The 17,771-nt window shown below is 44.9% G+C and overlaps 1 protein-coding gene across 3 annotated transcripts in view; it reads left to right on the top strand.

The window, feature by feature from the left end:
• The window catches only part of ERICH6B (glutamate rich 6B), a 122,998-nt gene that overhangs the window by 100,587 nt on the left and 4,640 nt on the right, over window positions 1-17,771 (top strand). For all 3 annotated transcript variants that reach the window (XM_083168966.1, XM_083168965.1, XM_083168967.1), the window contains exon 14: window positions 15,565-15,793. In XM_083168966.1, coding sequence (XP_083025092.1) covers window positions 15,565-15,793 — 229 coding nt within the window. The remainder of the gene's footprint in view (window positions 1-15,564; window positions 15,794-17,771) is intronic.

Genomic DNA, 17,771 nt, shown 5'->3' with positions numbered 1-17,771 from the left:
TCTGCAATCACTACCAGTTTTGCATTTCAAACCACCAAATGTATTATTCATTTAAAGGAGATAAAAAAATATAAATAATTCTTCCATGCAGACACAGATATTTCTTATTCTCACTAAGGGGCACAGAAATTCTGTTTTAAATTAAAGAGGAGACACATTATTTCAAATAAACTGTAATACAATTTATATTTTAAACCCTGACACCGGCCATCCAGTGTACCAGGAAGGGGCCATGGCAATCTATTATTGGCCGGGGCATCAGTACATGGCAAAGGTGTCCAGAACCAATACTAACTGACCCGTTGAAGTGTGCGAGTTTTTTTTTTTTTTTTTTTTTTTTTATAGAATGGCAGTCAAAACATCTAATTTCTCTTACCTGTTACAGCACCTTTTTCTTTTTAATGATACATTTTTTTCAGTGGGTTATGTTGCAGTTTGTCTAAAGCATGTTTACCAACCGACAATGTCAGCGGAATTCAGTTCTACCACGTGCCCCCTGCTGGCCATCGTCTATCAGAGTTAATCAATTGTTGCTCTGATCAGATGCTCATTAGCATTTAACACAGCTGAAAGCATTGGGTTTAACCGCGCAAAGCGACTAAACCCATCTAATGTTGCTACATGGACATCTAAACTTCTAGGTTTGGGTGCTTCGGGCACCCAAACGATGGTCTTTAAACCCATTTTTTCTCACTCTGGAGGCTGCAAGAAAATGTGTGCGCGCCATGGGTAATGGGCGTCTGATTGGAGCAACAATTAAATAGCTCCAATAGATGCCCATTACTATAGTTGGCCAGCAGGGGACGCGTGGCAGAATGGAAATACCCCTTAGTATATTTGAAATGAAACATGGTGATGTGCAGTAGGTCAGGTTTGAAAATGGCAAGTTTCCAGTGGTTTTCCTCTGAAAATCATCAAATCTATTAAATATATTTACTTCTACCAGTTACGAGAATGTGTGTTTATAATTAGCTAAAATGTTTTTCATAGATTTCAACTTTAACTAAAACTGAAAGATAACATTAAGCTTCTCTTTTCAAACTCTGCTTCTGATGAGCAAGATAATGAACACATCATGCCATCAATTTGTTACAAAAAGTTAATCTACCGATATCCATATTCAAATGAAAAAACAAACAGATATAATCAATTTTCAATACAACATAACCTAATTTTGTGCTTTGCCTCTGTGTCTTACAAATTACATTTTAATGAAATAAACTAGAATTCAATTAGTTTTGACTTCTGGAGCCAATTTATCCTTCGCATCAGCTTATGTAGGAACACTCTAAATAATGAATACAATTAGAATAGTTCCAATATATTTCACAGTTCCTTAGAAAATGTGCAGTACATCAATGTGTTTAAAAATAAAGTTGATTGACGCTGGATGCACTGATTAAAGGTGGTCTAAAATGAGCTCTGTTATATAATAACTCAAAACGAATAACCCGCCTGAAGATAAAAAGTAAAGGAGATGGCTGGTAGCTCTTTTCAGAGTACGCTTTCAACACATTGATTATTTTCCATGTGTGAAGTATGATCTCTGAAAGATTCTATTCCAGACAGAGCAAATCAATTCCATATAATCCACTATTACATTTTTTTTTTTTTTTTTTATTTGAAACTATTAAAATAATTTGCACCAATCACTTGGTTTGTGGAATACAGATAAGAAAACTGTAACACAAATGGAGACAGACAACTGTAAAAGTATAATGAAAATTAAACCACTGTGTTGAAACGGGATTGAAAGTTTTTTAGTTTTTTTTGGCAAGGGTTAAATTGAATGTGTTCTGTTTGATTTATGAGCAGTGATGGAAAGAGTTGTTGAGCGTTGTAGTTTGTGATTTTCCCTTTAAGAGAGTGTGTGCTATGGCCTATTGCTGATTTGTCTGGTTACACAATATCCTCTATCCCACCCAATGTGTCTCGCTGTGGATGATTGTCCTATGCAATGGTAAACTACAGCAGGATGTTGTATCATTTCGGAGCTAAAGACTTCAAGGGACATTGTTCATTATAGTAGGCTAGTTGATTATCATTGATAAAACCCATATGGAGCTTTGAACACAACCTTTATAGGCTTTCATGATTATTTGGGGAGGATTAAAGGGATAGTGTTGTTATACCCCCTAAGGACATTGATAAAGACTAAACTCCTCATGCTGGTATAAATAAATACAGACAAAAGCAACATATACTATTCAAAACCTTAAAAAAATCGGTACTCTTTACCTAGCACAGCGCCCATCGCAGGCATCGCGGCCATCAAATGCACTAAAAAACGGGTGCGACGTGATGCCCGCGATGCCCGCGATTTCCCATAGGGAACAATGTTAAAAGTGTGATTGGACGCGATTTTACTGTTCAATGCCTCAATGCCCGCGATTTTTCCATAGGAAACAATGTTAAATGGGCCACAGAGCCCAAATAGTCCCCCTGAAGTCTGAAATGGCCCCCACAATTGTTAACGCCACCCCACGATCAACGTGAACCCGAAGCGTGGCGAGCGCAGCGAGCCCGCGAGGGGCGGCGGTACGCGTCCTCCGACCTTTTCATACCCCCACTATCCACGTCGGCGTGGAGTTGAGAATAGAATAGTGTGGCGAGCGCAGTGAGCCACCGAGCCCGAAGCGTGGCGAGCGCAGCGAGCCCCGCGAGGGGACGCAGATACCTTCACAGGTAAACGCGTCCCTTCGCGGGCTTCACAGGTATCCGCGTCCGCTCGCCACGCTTCGGGCTCGGTGGCTCGCTGCGCTCGCCACACTATTCTATTCTCAACTCCACGCCGACATGGATAGTGGGGGTATGAAAAGGTCGGAGGACGCGTACCGCCGCCCCTCGCGGGCTCGCTGCGCTCGCCCCGCTTCGGGTTCACGTTGATCGTGGGGTGGCGTTAACAATTGTGGGGGCCATTTAAGACTCCAGGGGGACTATTAGGGCTCTGTGGCCCATTTAACATTGTTTCCTATGGAAAAATCGCGGGCATTAAGGCATTTAAAATTGTATACCATTGTATATGGCATACAATGGCATACAATGAGATGAGATGAGATACGATTTTAAATTGTATAAGCACACTAATGGGTGCTTTCAATGTTAATTGGCCCCCCCTATAAGATTTTTAATTGTATAAGCACTCTAATGGGTGCTTACAATGTTAAATGCACCCCCACGCCACCCCCACTATCAACGCCAACCCGAAGCGTGGCGAGCGCAGCGAGCCCGCAAGGGGCGGCGGTACGCGTCCTCTGACCTTTTCATACCCCCACTATCCATGTCGGCGTGGAGTTGATTTTATATAGTGTGGCGAGCGCAGAGAGCCACCGAGCCCGAAGCGTGGCGAGCGGCCGTGTTTTACTTTACATGTATTACGCGTGCGCTCGCCACGCTTCGGGCTCGGTGGCTCGCTGCGCTTGCCACACTATATAAAATCCACTCCACGCCGACATGGATAGTGGGGGTATGAAAAGGTCGGAGGACGCGTACCGCTGCGCTCGCCATGCTTCGGGTTGGCGTTGATAGTGGGGGTGGCGTGGGGGTGCATTTAACATTGTAAGCACCCATTAGGGTGCTTATACAATTAAAAATCTTATATGGGGGCCAATTAACATTGAAAGCAACCATTAGTGTGCTTATACAATTTAAAATCGTATCTCATCTCATTGTATGCCATATACAATGGTATACAATTTTAAATTGTATAAGATCGGGTCCCATAGCATCGCATCTTATCTCATTGCATACCATATTAAGCCTTATGGTATGCAATGCAATGGGCGCCGTGATAATACAGAAGTACCTGAAATCCCTGATTGGATCCAGTTATCAGAATGCGGACTTCTACTGTAGGTGCTTCTCATTTACGCTCAGAGGCCCATGAGTCCCTCAAAAGGAACAGTCTGAAGTCTCCACTTACCTCACTGAATTTCCTAGTCAGTCCTGGTTCTGGAGGCTCCTCAAAATCGCTTCACCCTCTTGACCCCCTGGAAGAGTGGGCAAGTCTCCCAATTTATGCTTTACCCCAAACCCTGTCAAAGTAAAGCGGGAGGTCTAGGCGTCCAATTCTATGATTCACACGGAATTCCGTGATTCAATGTGCTGGCCGGTTTGTTTGTTTGTGTTTTTATTCTGTAGCTCCCTTTATTCTACTCATTTCCTAACCTGAGCTTCAATAGCCACTTATAAACTGTAGTATCTCAATGTATGAGCGTGTCTTAAGTTTTAAGATGTTTCTGGAAGAGATCATGCTGTTTTAATCTCTTCATGAATTTAAAAGGTTTTCTGGAAAAGAGAAAAGAAAAATTCCATTTCTGTTTTCTCTGCTGATTACAGTATAACTTTCTTTGCAAAAACATTTCATGACTGCCTAGAGTATAGTTTGAAATTGATTGCTATTTATATTCATGTATATGTATAGGCTATTTACTACAGTGTTATGTTGGATATTTCATCTTCTGGTTAAAATGAAGAAATCATCTGTAGCCGCTCTATTTTCTGCATATTAAGGGTTTCCATCCATTGGTTTGAGTATGAACGGGGCACTGATAAGGCAAATTTGCTTCTTATCCACAGCGAGTACCTCTGCACAGGGCCAGTGCACGGTTTCTGGACACCCTAGGCAAAGCTACACAATACCAACCCTCTGACCAGCCACTCACTTCTTTAAATATTATTATATTAATTTTAAGAATTGTGAACAACATACATATAAAGATAATAACACTAGAGAAATAATAACACTAACATTAATGTAGAGCATTGCTGAGACCAACATACAATATTGACAGGATTTTAGTGATTGCCTTACAATAGTGAGATCGTTTTTTTCCACAAGGCAATATGGCCAGCATTTGTGTGACCCTCAAACTTATCTCATAATTAAATTACCTTTCTAAAAAAAACATTAATTTATTCAACAATACCAAACAACATAATTAGACAATACCAATCATTAGCCCCATCATTTCATCCATCATTTCATCCAGTCTGGCTTCTAGTCTGGCTTCTGTCCTCTCCACTCCACTGAAACTGCTCTCACAAAAGTCTGCAATGATCTTCATGCTGCCAAATCTAAAGACCACTACTCTCTGCTTCATCTTCTTGACGTCTCTGCTGCTTTTGACTCCCCTCTACTTCTCCAACTCCTTCACTCCCTTGGTCTGCATTATTCTGCTTTCTCCTGGCTATCTTCTTACCTCTCTCACTGCTCCTTCACTGTCTCCATCATGACTCCACCTCCCCTGCACTTCCACTGAATGTAGGTGTCCCCCAAGGCATTTTTCTTTGTCCTCTCCTTTTCTCTCTATATGTTTGCTCTAGGTGAGCTCATTCAATTTCCCTTATCACCTCTATGCTGATGATACTCAAATCTACTGTACCTCTCCCCCATAACTTCACCTCCAACAATTTCATTATCTATGGATGGAATATTTATCTCCCCTAGGCACCAGTAAGCTGCCTTGGCGTTCTTTTTTATTTGATTTTAAACCACACATTCAACAACTATCACTGTCCTGTTGTTTCCACCTCAAAAATATTTCCAGGATCAGACCCTTTGTCAGCCAGGATGCTACAAAGACCCTCATCCACTAGTCCTTTCCAGATTTAACTACTGTAATCTCCTCCATTCTATCCTCAATGCTGCTGCCCAGCTCATCTTCCTCTCCAAACCTACTATGTCCACCTTCCCTCCCTTACAAGCCCTACACTCCTTTCCCTTCAGAATACAATTAAAGCTCCTCACACGCACAAAGCCTGATGGGTGATTACTATGTTAAATGCCCCCCCAATTGTTAACGCCACCCCACTATCAACATCATCACGATGCCGCGAGGGGCGGCGGTACGCGTCCTCTGACCTTTTGATACCCCCACTATCCACGTCGGCGTGGAGTTGATTTTATACAGTGTGGCAAGCACAGCAAGCCCCCAAGCCGGAAGCATGGTGAGCGCACCGAGCCCCTCGAGGGGACGCAGAATACATGTGAAGTAATCCGCGTCCCCTCGCAAGGCATGCTGCACTCGCCACGCTTCGGGCTCGCCACACTATATAAAATCAACTCCACGCCGACGTGGATAGTGGGGGTATGAAAAGGTCGGAGGACGCGTACCGCTACGCTCGCCACGCTTTGGGTTGCCGTTGTTAGTGGGGGTTGCGTTAAAAATGGGGGTGCATTTAACATAGTAATCACCCATCAGGGTGGCTGTACAATTAAAAATCGGGTCTGAGGGTGCATTTAACATAGGAATCACCCATCGATGCGACCGATACAATGCCCTACGATGGAAATCGGGGGCACCGTGATAATACACAAGTACCGCCATTCCTCCTAGCAGCCAATAGCGCTATTCTGGGGAGTCGCAGAATGTAAACAAACCTTCTGAGGCTTCTCCTCACTGTGTGCATGGATCGCGTACAGCTGTTTTTTTTTTTTTGCTTTGCCAAGTACGATGGAGGCCTACATGGAATGAAGAGGACTAGATCCATAGCTAGAAGGTGATAAGTATGATTTCCTTCCCCTCTGGAGTGGGGGGCCCACGATAAAGTCCGCATTTCACTCATATGTCTTGCAGGCAGGATAGAATTAGCGCTCTCATATGTCCTTATTTTCACACAATCGTACCTTCAATGTCTTTGAGTGTTTTATATAATGTAGCAGCAGATGCTAATAAATACTTTGTATCTGAAGAGGAGCATGAGGACTTTTTTTTTTTTTCTAGATTGGTGGAAGGAATTTAAGTCACCTGCATCTGATTTAATCCCTCAAACACGCTAATACAAATATCTATACAGTGCATGGGAACACACACACATTTTTTATATATATATATATATATATATATATATATATATATATACTGTAACAGATATAACAGATAAAACAAGAAGCTGTTTCAAAGGGACTAAAAAGAGTATTATAAAAATGGACAACATAGAATAAATCCTGTGATCCAGACAGCATTATCAGAAATACACACACTATAAAATCAATGTCTATAACTCCTTTTCTTATGGATTCATTTAAGATAAGGCACCAAGGTCGGCAGAAGGGTTGACCTTCACTAGTGTGTAGAAAATCCCTTCTCAGTGTTTGGTCATATCCAGTACTTGTAGACATGGCTATACTCTTGTGTGAGAGCCAAGCTTCCAGGAAGTGAAATAAGTTCATCCCTTGCATCTTGTCTTTATAGTACATACAGTATCCTGTCAGGTTTCACCTACAGTATCAGCACAGTAATTGCAGCTTCAAGCCACTTTTATATTAGATTTCTGTATTTCTTCCAGATAATAATTAGAAGAAACGACAAATCAAATTGTTTTTCATGACTATTTACTTAATTGAATTATTGTTTTTAAATGAAATATAATCTATTCAAGGAACTGCTTTCTTAACACCTGTTAGACCTCACCCAGAGTGGCGTAACCATCAATTAAGCTTCCCATGCCGCACACTTAGGGAGCCCCCCCCTTTGCCTCAACCCCCCACCACCTTACCCCCCTTACCCCTCCGTCGCACCCCCCCCCCCTTACACCTCAGCCGGTACCTGCCACTGTGCCGCATCAGTCTGCGGTCCCGGGTCTCCCTGCACTCCCGGCTCCTGCTAATGAAAACTGACACTTAGGAAATGAATGCCCCCGTACAGCAGACCATTTTTTAGGATGCTAGAGGAGGTCTGAGGCAGGTACGGCACTGCGGCAGGTTCCGTCGGCGGCATTAAGTGGAGGCAGTCGGTAACAATAGCCCCGCAGCCCCCCCCCCCCCCCCCCCGGCGCCCTCATTTACTAGTGAGCAGGGGCTATACTTACGCCACTGGTCACCCAGCAGTGCAAAGTGATGTTTTAATGCTTTATAAAATAATAATCTAGTCTCTAAAATAGCAGAGGAACAAGCTACAGAATGTGAAAAGCTCAAATATCCTCTCACATGCTGAATCCAATCGCAGGACTGCTGAAACAATCACAAACTCTCTGTTACAGACATGTTCTCTGTCTGCCATGATTGCTGCACTGCTCATACCACTCCTCAGCCCCTCCTTTATAGTGTATAATATCATATGCGAGCCAGAAAAGTCAAATTAATATTACATCACACTGTTTTTTATGGGTGAACAGGGATCATTGTGAAAGGTACTAACGCGGTACCTTGTAATAAACCGGCTACAACATGTGATACGAAAGGAGTTTAGCTTGGTCAAACGGAAATGTTTTCAAATACCGGGTCAGAGCAGGATTTGCGATGTGAAAGCAGTACTATAGTGTTTCATTATATTAATCTCTTCTAAAAAAAAAAAACAATAATAATTATTATTAAGGCGGTTCATGTTGTAAAGAGCTGCCCAGTGTTGCACTTTATAGTGTAGTTTATTTAATTTATTTTTCTAAACTCTCAATTCCTCCTTCCTCGCCACCTTATTACTAAATGCTAATTTCCCATTTCACCTTTGACTCCCTAGAGTGGTTCTTAAAACTGAATTTCAATGCAAACTAGGTTCTATTTTTCCCATGCAACTGACCTCATAACTCTTAACTGTGAACGCATTGGCGTAACTAATAATTCTACGCCCCTCTGCATAATATATTGGCAGTGCCCCTCCAGGGTAAACAAGCCCCCCCCCACCCGGCCGTTACCTCAGAGTCCTGCCGCCGGCATGCCAGTCTGCGCGGGTCCCGGCTCTCCCGTATACTGCTGCTTAAGTGAAGTGACACTCGGAAAATGGCTGCCCCCATACAGTAGACCATTTTTAAGGTTGCTAGAGGAGGCAGCTGGGGTTGCGGGACTATAGTTATGCCATTGTGTGAACAAGTTTATTATTATTATTATTACATTAAGTCATGCTGGCAAACCATAACTGTGGCAGTTGTCATGTGTTATGGCAATTCCGTAAAGTTACATGGCATGACTGTTCATTCTTTGTGCCCTGGGTAAACAGTGCTTCCAGTCCTATGAGTTACAGATAGAACCCCTCTCTTTCATTGCCGGCGCTTGCCAGAATGTCCCCGCGAGCGCTGGCGGAAAGGGACTTCATTAGACTGGGCCGCGCGAGCGTCTCATACACACGTGTATCCCAGGCAGTCGATGGCTAGGCGGTGGGACCCTGCCTGTCTTTGCTTCAGGAAGACGGGCAGGGTTAGGGGGGGAATTCAGGGAGGCGATGGGGACCAGGGAGGCAGCGACGGCAACCGGGAGCTCCCTTGGAATTGGGCGTGAGCGTCTCGTGCGAACGGCTGGCGGGGCGTGGGGGCTGGCGATTCTATCACCAGCTCCTGCAAGCATGAAAGCATGACAGGCGCTCGATCTGTATAATCCGCAGTGACCATAAGGTGAATTATTATAGTGCTCCCAAAATGCATATTTTATACATGTCTGTTAAGAATGAATTGCTAGTTTCAAAACTATCTGCATTTGTGAAAGCAACTTGCTGGTGAGGTGTGAACTAAAGCATGAGGACTTGTTTCTAGACTGGTGGGCATTTTTGCCCAGCATGTACAGTATGCAGACCGATGATAGAGAAAATCACTGGGATGAAAATCGCTCAGTGCATACACACTGAGCGATTTTCACCCGTCCAAGTGATTTTCCCGGAGGTGGATGACTTTCCATAGCAGACTGCTATAGAAATCCATCCACCCCATGTCTCACCTGCTGGTGATACCAGCAGTTGAGTGGCGGGACCAGTGATGGTGCGGGAACGCGCATCAGCACACACCATACATTGCTGGACCGTACGCACTGGGCGGCTTTTGAGCTTAAAGCAGCTCAAACTACAGAACTGAGCTACAAAAATGGGTTTGAACACTGCGCTCAGCCTATATGTTGCCCTAAACTAGACACAGGTGCTGCTTGTCCCTTAAGGGTATCCCGGTCCCTTTTTGGCTTTAGTAAAAACGTTTGGAGTGGGAAAGCGCTATCCTGCTTGTGTTGAGAAAGCTGATGGTGTTGGTGTGTAAAGAATTGTGAGGATTGCAGAATGGATGGATAAAATAAATGGGTTTATTTAGTTCAAAATACTGGGTGTATACCAGACTCTGGTGTTGTGGGGGAATAAAGGGATGGGGCCTTATTACCCTAGGGGTAAAGGGGTACCTTGTGCGGTAATAATCGGTGTTTCAGTACACCTATGTGGGGTCCCCAATCAATGGGAATCTTCCTTGACAAGTGTCACCAGGGGAGATTTCTCAAAAGGGTTTTCAAAAAGTCTGTACTAGACCTCTTTAGAGCTCTCCTTGTTCCTTCTGCGTCCTTGCCACAACGTGATCCCGGCCGCTTCCGGGTCTCGGCTCTCGCAAGACTACGGGCGCCTGTGTCAGTCAGCGCCTGCTGCCTGCGCTTGATGGTTGTTATTCTCTTCGCCACATCAAATCTTCCACGCCTTAAAATTCACAGGATCACCTGACAGCAAGAGCCGGGCCTGTGTGCGAGGTGTGCCGCTGACCAGGCGCTCCCTTCCCCGGTAAGATTTGAATACGGGTACATGCCCTGCATGTGGGGGGATGGGTTTCTATACAGTCCACAGGGGTTTTTGTATATGCTTTTATGCAGTGGGATGGGGGAGGGAGTGTCTTCACAATTGTAAGTTCATCCCAGATGCTGCCTGTTATGGAGTTTTTTGGCCCCTAAGAGTGTGCGTGTATATATATATATATTTTTAAGGGGGTACAAATCTCCATTGCAGGCAGAAACTGGGATGAATTTAGACTTGTAAAGACACCCCCACATAATAGAATTCCCTGTGTCAGAATGTGAATTTTGGGCACATTCCCTGTGTCAGAATGTGAATTTCGGGCACATTCCTTGTGTCAGAATGTGAATTTCAGCTCATTCCCTGTGTCAGGATGTGAATTTTGACTCATTCCCTGTGCCAGAATGTGAATATTAGGCACATTCCCTGTGTCAGAATGTGAATATCGGGCACATTCCCTGTGACAGAATGTAACTTTTGACTCATTCCCTGAGTCAGAGTTTTCTTCTGCCACTGCAGGACACACCCCTTAATGGCAATAGGTGGGCGGAGCATTACACACCCTCTCAGCGGCACAGTGCATTCTTCTAGCATCTAAAATCTCCCTGAAACTAGTTTTCAAAAGTAGGCAAGTATGAATTACTGATAAGGAGATAACCTGCTCAAAGGTATAACTATTAAGACATGTTCCTTTTAAAGGACGGGCATGGCATGGGCTATTTTGACTATTCTGATTTTGACTTAGCACATGGTAGATTTTGACTAAGGCCATGGGCAATTTGGACTATGGTGGATTTGGCCAAAGGCCAAATACACTACACTACACTACACTACACTAAAATTGAATGGCATACACAGTCTATTTTGCCGTGCAAGAGCGATGCCGCAGGGCCACGCATCACTATTGCTCCCAGCAAACACATGGTGCAGTTCTGGCTAACTTTTTAGGCAATTTTGACTATCTACTCAAAATTTCCTAGCACATCGCACCGTGTCTACACTGCTTAACACAACAAACCCACACCAACAGCTTCTACTCCCCTCCCACCCCCAAAATATCCACACTACCAGTCTGCCATCTTCTACCCCAGTACACACAGGTATCCACACAAAGCAGTCACACTGCAACATCATGTTCCACAGGGTAGAGTAGCACTACCACACAGCCATCTTGTTGTCACCAGTAACACTCTCCCTCCAGCTCTGCCGGGCCACATGTCCTGAATAAAAATTTCCATCGCTTGGGGAAGGGTGGTTAGGATACTTTTGGTGATCACATCCTCTTTATACAGCTGCAGCACAGCCGCGCCCTCCGCGGTGTAACGCTCTACACGGGCATGTACCTTGAATAATTGCCGGCCCGGCACCTTCTCTCAAGCATTACTTCTTCTTCTCTTCACGTGGGGCTAATCAGTTCTCTTCCCTCTTCACTACCACTGCACCACTTACGAAACCTTGCACCAATTTTGCAGTTAATGTTTTTAGAGACATTTTAAACTTACCATAATTTTTCCAATAATCACACTGACAATAAAACCAGGATCAGATCACTAACCCACATTTCATCAATTCAAAACGGCCGCTGCTGAATTTTAAAATGTTTATCTACCTATCTATCGATTGATCATTGCTAATGTTTGCAGCAATATAGAAATGTTTACCAGTTTAAAGATTTAATTTCCAAAGAAGTCCCATTTCTGGAAATAGAGGAATGCTTGCTGCTTCTACTAGGTTTCTATGCTTCAGTAAACGCTTTATGCTAATAATGTTTACAGCATACCTGCTGTATTGATCATTTGTAATCCTGTGGTTTAAATAAGTCTATGGTGGGCCCACTGTGATGCAATGTTTGATTCGTTCACACACTTTTAATAAGTATCTCTTTTTAAGGCCCCCATACACTAGCCGATTTTGGTCAGATTTCAGCCAGATCAGTCGGATCTGGCCGAAATCGGACCAAAATCGGCTAGTTTTGATGTCCCCTCAGATCCGATGCGCGGTCCCGTGCGCATCGGATCTGCGTCGGGTGGTCGGACCTGCTGCACGTCCGACCACCCGACTTGGGACCTAGTGGGGCGGCGCGGCGGTGGAGGGAGCATGGGGGGCTGGGGACGCGGCGCGGCTGCGGGGGACACAGGCGGCATAGAGCCGGGCAGGGGAAGCCGGCCGGGAGCTGTCAGTAATGAATAAAAAAAAAAAAGCCCATACAATGAATGGGCGGCCTGTGATTGGCTGAGCGCTCTCTCAGCCAGTCAGCAATTGGCTGAGAGAGCGCTCAGCAGCCAATCACAGGCTGCCCATTCATTGTATGGGCTTTTTTTTTTTTATTCATTACTGACAGCTCCCGGCCGGCTCCCCCTGCCTGGCTCTATGCCGCCTGTGTCCCCCGCAGCGTCCCCAGCCCCCCCTGCTCCCTCTACCGCCTCGCAGCACAGACGCTGTCCCCCGCAGCGTCCCCAGCAGCGGGGGACACAGACGTGTCCCCCGCAGCGTCCCCAGCCCCCCTGCTCCCACCTCTGTAGCCCCCCCCCCTGCTCCCCGGGTTTTTTACATGTGATAAATCGAGACGATTTATCACATGTAAAAAATGGCACATCAAGTGCCAATCTAATCAAGCTCCCCCGGGGAGCAGCCGGGGAAGCTCAGGGGGAAGTCGGGGGCGACTTGTCCTAAGGACAAGTCGCCCTAGTGTATGGGGGCCTTTACTCTTGCTTTATCGGGCTTGTAAAACAATTAAGTGAGTAAACATCTAAATGAGAGGACTAAATGTGTGATAAGAACGTTTTTCTCAGGTTTTACAAATGGATGGGTAAATTCAAGGTAATTGAATTTTTCAAGTGAAGCCAATTAAATTGTTAAATTGGAAACCCATTTATTTTAATATATATGCCAGCTTTGTGGTTTACTCTTATCTATACATGCCCTGTTAATAGATTTCCTAAAAGGAATCGCTGCATAAACACTGCCAAGAATGGAAACTGCAAAACATATTTATCTCAGCTTGACCCTGTCTAGATAAGGAAGACTCCCTCGCATTGATAATGACATGGATGCCTTCTCTTATTCCTCCATTATAAAGGAGACATCTGTGACTGTTTGGTCATGGCATAATACTTCTACAAACTCAGTATTTAACCCTTTACTACTAGGAATGAATGCGATTAATGAGCAGTAAAAGATCACTGAAAATATGTAACTTGTCACACAAAAGAAAATATTCATGTTCTAGGTTAAATAAAAGTGTTGTTTGGATCCAAAATCAATGTTTGTGTTAACCCATCTCTGTGAGAGTTGTTCAAAACATCCACTAAAAATGCCAGTGTTGCTTACATTTGTTATATTAATTAAAATAAAAAATGTGTAAAAAAAAGATATTTCCTATATAAGGTAAAGGTCATTATGATGAATAAAAATGTTTGCTTGGCAATTTTCACACCTATTTTGACAAATTCACTTGGCACTCAAAGGGTTTATTTGTGGGTTAATAAAATAACCCACAAATAGTAATAAAAATGCGCAACACACATTGAAATAAGGGCTAAAGGCATATGGAGTGAATAAATATGATGCCTGATATAGCAAAAAGGAATATGGTCTTTGGGTCTACAGCAAGTTGGTCGACACTGCTAGTTCAACATGGGGATAGGACGACATGGGGATAGGTCGAAATGGGTCAATGTCGACATGGGTCTATTTCGACATGGTTTTAGGTTGACAGGTCATTAGGTCGACATAAGCATTAGTTCTACAGTGTCTAGGTCGACAGTCAAAAGGTCGACATGGGTTTTTTTCACTGTTTTTTTTAGCCGACGTGCCCACAGGCGGTATTTCATGCCCTACCATACACTAGGGCATGGTGGGAGAATAAAATAGTGTGTCGAATGCAGCAAGGCACCGTGCCCGAAGAGAGGGGATGCAGTGCATTGGAAACTGTGTCCATGTAGACTGTATCTTGCCCCCTGTGGAGTGGCGTAACTATAGCACCGCAGCCCCCACGGCCACGGGGGGGGGCGCTGTGCATATGGGGGCGCCGGGGAGCTGCGGTGCTATAGTCATCCCCCCGCCCCCCATCCCCCGCATGCCTACCTGTCCGCGCGTCCCGGCTCCCCTCCTGGCTTCAATCAATGCTATAGAGACGGACCACGATAAAATGGCCGCCCCATAAAGCAGACTGTTCTCTGAAACTGTCTGCGGTATGGGGGCGGCCATTTTATCGTGGTCCATCTGCATAGAATTTATTGAAGCCAGGAGGGGAGCCAGGACGCGCGGACAGGTAAGCATGCGGCAATGGGGGGAGGGGGCACGGGGGGCAGGCACGGGGGGGCGGCCGGACAGGCGGGGAGCCCCCCCCATTAACGGCGGGGGGGCGCCCCAAACAAAGCTACGCCGCTGCCCCTGTGTGAATTGAATTCCATACAATTATAGTTACATTTAATCCAGCTTAAATGTAGCAGCATAACATAAATGAGCCTAGACTCTTACTTTGTATAGTATCTAGAGTACTTATAATCAGGGCCGCCGAGAGCGCGGGGGGGGGGGGTCGGGTACTAATTACCCGGGCTTGCTGGAGGGGCCCTGCGAGGGCCCTGGTCCAATACCTCCCCCTCTCCCAGGCAGCAGCACACACTGACAGCATGTGCTGTGCTGACAGCAGGCTCAGCATGAGCGTCTTACTGACAGCATGAGAGCTCATGCTGAGCCTGCTGTCAGCACAGCACATGCTGTCGGTGTGTGCTGCTGCTGCTGGGGGGGGGGGAGTGGGCAATAACACTCCCCCCTTCGACTTTAGAGGTTTTTTTCGTAAACATTTTTAGGGCGTGGCCTAACCCGCCTCCCGTGATTAGGCCATGCCCCCAAAAGTTTACTGGGGCCCGGCATACCTCTCGGCGACCCTGCTTATAATTTGAGAATATGTGGGATTTGTACCCAAGATAAAAGTTTGGGGTGGTTCACGGTCTCTGAAGTCTTCGTGACAATATGGTATGTTGGTTTCTCCATCTTAAAAATGTGAGTCTTTAAACTGCTATTAAAGCTTTATTTCAAAAACTTTTGTTACACAAATTCTAATTTTTGCTGACATTTAATATCTGTGTATAAGGACTGTGCTGGATCCTTACGGTGGCACTTACTTTGATGAGAACGGGATGTGGAAGAAACACTGGACTTGGTGGGATGTCAGCCAGCATGTGCATGCTCCCCCATTGCAATCAATCACTTTGAAGCTAAATCCAAATGTTGAGGTTAAAATGTTAACCCAAGATCAAATCTACCTGTCATTCACAAGAGAGAAGGAAAGCGTTAAATTCAACGTTGGGTCTAAACTTATGGTAAGTCAGTTTACAATGCCATAAGGTATGGGTTTTGTCAAAACTTTATTAAGGCTTTAAGAATATTTGGAGGAGAAAAGCCACAGATAATAGCTCTGTTCTATATGATAGCAAGAAAAGGGATATAAAGATATAACAAAAGGCGCTTAGGTATGGGTGTGGGGATGCAGTTAATATCCCGGCGGTCGGGATCCCGGCGTTCAGAATCCAGACGCCGGAATCCCGACCGCCGAAATGCCGACACATTCTCCCTCCTGGGGTGTCCACGACACCCCTGGAGGGAGAAGAAATTAGTGTGCCGAGCATAGCGAGGCACCGGGCCCGCTGCGTGGCGAGCCCGCAAGGGGGGGGCGATCCACCCCCCCCTTGTCGGCATTTCGGATGTCGGGATTCCGGCGTCGGGATTCTGTACGCCGGGATTCAATACTGAATCCATGGGTGTGCTTGGCTGAGCAGCAATCAATAAAAAGTGGTAGTCAGCCCCAATACAATAAAGGGAAGCAAAGGGGAGAGATTTAGACTGCGCTAGACAATATTAAATAAGGTAGGTCAGGTGCGAATAAAAAGTAGATTTAATAATTAAAAAACGTATAATATTAAAAAGCCAGACAAATATATAGTCACCCATTAGTTATCCAAAGATCAGTCTGTATAGAAGGAGGCCTGGTTGTTGTCCACTTTGTAGGATGTGGAGGGCCTCAAGGGGTAATATTGTATATAGATCCATATGGAGAGAGCCTTATTTGTAGTCCACCTGTTTTTAGTAAGGGAGAGAGTGAGCCACGGGAGTAATTGCTGTGTTGGTGTCCTCATCCACTGATGGTATACGGGCTTTTAAGGAGGTGGCATACCTCCAATGATCTTTTTGCCTTGAAGTGAAATGGAAGCAATGATGTCTTGAGGAAACAGTGTCCCAATTTGTAGAAAGGGATGAAGATGATCACTGGCTAGTTGGTTCTCTTGCTCAGGGTTTTGGCGGTTGGCTTTATTCCACAGGGATCTTTTTGTTGTAGACTAGATCTGCTAGTGGGGTGTAGATTCAAGAGAAGGGGTGTCTGGTGGGATAAACACCTTACATGTTTCACTGCTATCTGCAGCTTTCTAAAAGGTGATCTACTCATTGTGTTGGTTGGGTTTAAATACTGGCTTGCTGTCTCCTCACCTGTGGGTCACAGTGTCCTGTGGGGGGGGGGGGGGGTCAGTTTGGGGTATCTGGTAATCAGCACTGCTTTGCTCTGTGGAGCAAGTAGTGATCACCGAATAGATGCTCACATAATGTGCATTTATTCAGTGCAGGGAGGGGAAAATGGGGAATGTGATTCTAGCCCTTGTCTCCTCAACACATGAGACTGTCAAATGAAGCTACGCCCCTTTTTGTCTGAGCTTGGAAGGTACAGTATGAAGCTGCCCGTCATGTATTGGCGGCTGATGACTTTAGTAATAATATAGTAATATGCTAGTACAGTAGCTCCAAAGACATACAGTATAATAAAAAAAAAGAAATTCTTACTAGTGGTGTACTGATTTATACTCCTTACAAATGCAAAAGTTAAGTTGTGTGTTATATATAAAATTATAATAAACAAATGTGGAAATAAAAAGTATATCCATGTTTTAGCACTGTTGGATAAATCAAAATATGTCAGTTACTAATTAACTCACTAATCCTCAAGCATGGACATCCTTCTTACCAGTGGTGGCTCCAGAGGTGGGTCTGCAGCACAATTCAAAATTCAAACAGGGGAATCACACCAACTGCAAGTGAGTCAGTTTGGATGGGTGCCGGTTGAGGACCCGAAAGTCAGGATTCCGATGGTCACTACCCTGACATCTGAATCCAAACTGTTTAAATGCCCGACAGTCGGGATCCCGATTGACAGGGGCTATTCTCCATCTTGATGGTCCACGACCCCCATAGAGGGAGAATACAACCTGAAGCAAGCGCAACACGTCACCGTGCCCACAGCGTGGCGAGCAC

The sequence above is a fragment of the Crinia signifera genome, chromosome 2 (assembly GCF_055691185.1).
Source record: "Crinia signifera chromosome 2, ASM5569118v1, whole genome shotgun sequence".
Taxonomy (NCBI): domain Eukaryota; kingdom Metazoa; phylum Chordata; class Amphibia; order Anura; family Myobatrachidae; genus Crinia; species Crinia signifera.
Note: the sequence above shows the minus strand (reverse complement) of the source record. Positions and strands in the feature narration are given on the sequence as shown.